Consider the following 1,416-nt stretch of genomic DNA (forward strand, 5'->3'; position numbering starts at 1 on the left):
AAAAAAAAAGGTCTCTAAAGATTTCCGGCTGAATGAACCGCCCCACCAATTCTCACTTTGTAAAGTCTTTGAAAAGCAATTACACTGCCTTTTCTTTTCTCTGCAGGCAGCAAGACCGAGACTCGGCGAACGAACTGTAATGAACACAGGGGACTCATTTTTCAGCAGGTCTGTGGTGAAAAAAATGAGGCGAAGCGTGCAAAGGAGGCGCTGCTTTATAAAACCACTAAATATTGAGTCAGTCCAATGTTCAGATGTGACCTATCGTTTGCTGACAGGTTACTGAAAACATTAATCTTTCGAGTTGTCAGTGGCCTAAAAAACAACCTGTGTCTACTTCATCATTCCTGAAGGTAATAACAGGCTGTGATTCACAAATGCTAGCTGAGAGAACTGAGATCTGGATCTGAATCAAGATTTCGACTTTATTTTGAAGAGAAGAATAAAATTTGACAACAGTACAATGACCCAAAACGTCTGCTGCAAGCATCCACCCTACACTTGACCCACTGCATCCTAATAACTGTAACGGTGCAGTTATATTAAGAAATTATAACTCATTTTAAGTGAGACCACTTTTAGTTTGAACCCCCCAAATATGTTGTTAATACAATACTGAGAAAGAGGAACAGGAAAAAAACATAGTGTATATAAAAGACAGACGTCGTGTCTGAAACCTGCATTCTGTCTCATGACCAGTATGACAAAGGTTTTGGTTTACTGGAGGCCTCTCAATTTTTCATATTTCAATTTGATGTGTATTTGTGACAAAATGACTCAAAGAACTTTTCCCCACCTCCAGATCCAGATCGACTCAACCGCTTTTTTGCTAAAAACCAACATAACCACTCGTATAACCACTTTTGGTGTGAGCGGGTTTTTGCACAGACCTCATTGTCCCGGTCCTTCTCTAGGAAGTGTCGGGCCACGTGGCTGGGTAGGATGTTCCTCAGCATGTTCTCGTTGTGTTCTCGCAGCTCCTTCATCTCGTTGATCTCCTCCTTGGCCTGGACACGCCACAGGAAGTCCAGGCGTGCTGTGTACTCCAACTGAAGACAGAAAAATGAAGGCAGAGCACCTCAGATCAGTAACTGTCACAAATCAGAAACCCTAGTTCGGAGTGCCACTGTGTGCTCTAGCACCAGTGGATGCTTGCACTCGTATAATTCATTCAGGCTACTAAACAAATCATTTGGATGAGTTATTAATGTGTTTTTTAATCATTCATGCCATTGTGGCTGTTTGCAGATTAAACACTTCATCTGTTTCATGTGCAGAGAAGATCTTCTTTGGCCCGACATAATTTCACTGTACTTTGTGCATATACCAGCTCAAACATCCAGTGTATGAGATCTGATATCAGTAAACCATTTTGATGTATTTTAACCCTTTAAGACCTACCATAGAACCAAGTCC

At 41.5% G+C, this 1,416-nt stretch overlaps 1 protein-coding gene across 2 annotated transcripts in view; it reads right to left on the minus strand.

Annotated features, from left to right (window-relative positions):
• The window catches only part of adcy8 (adenylate cyclase 8 (brain)), a 120,596-nt gene that overhangs the window by 12,589 nt on the left and 106,591 nt on the right, over positions 1–1,416 (minus strand). For both annotated transcript variants that reach the window (XM_005746328.1, XM_005746327.1), the window contains one exon: positions 891–1,049. In XM_005746328.1, coding sequence (XP_005746385.1) covers positions 891–1,049 — 159 coding nt within the window. The remainder of the gene's footprint in view (positions 1–890; positions 1,050–1,416) is intronic.

Source organism: Pundamilia nyererei, unplaced genomic scaffold (genome assembly GCF_000239375.1).
Source record: "Pundamilia nyererei isolate P.nyererei 1_Seehausen unplaced genomic scaffold, PunNye1.0 scaffold00177, whole genome shotgun sequence".
Lineage (NCBI taxonomy): Eukaryota > Metazoa > Chordata > Actinopteri > Cichliformes > Cichlidae > Pundamilia > Pundamilia nyererei.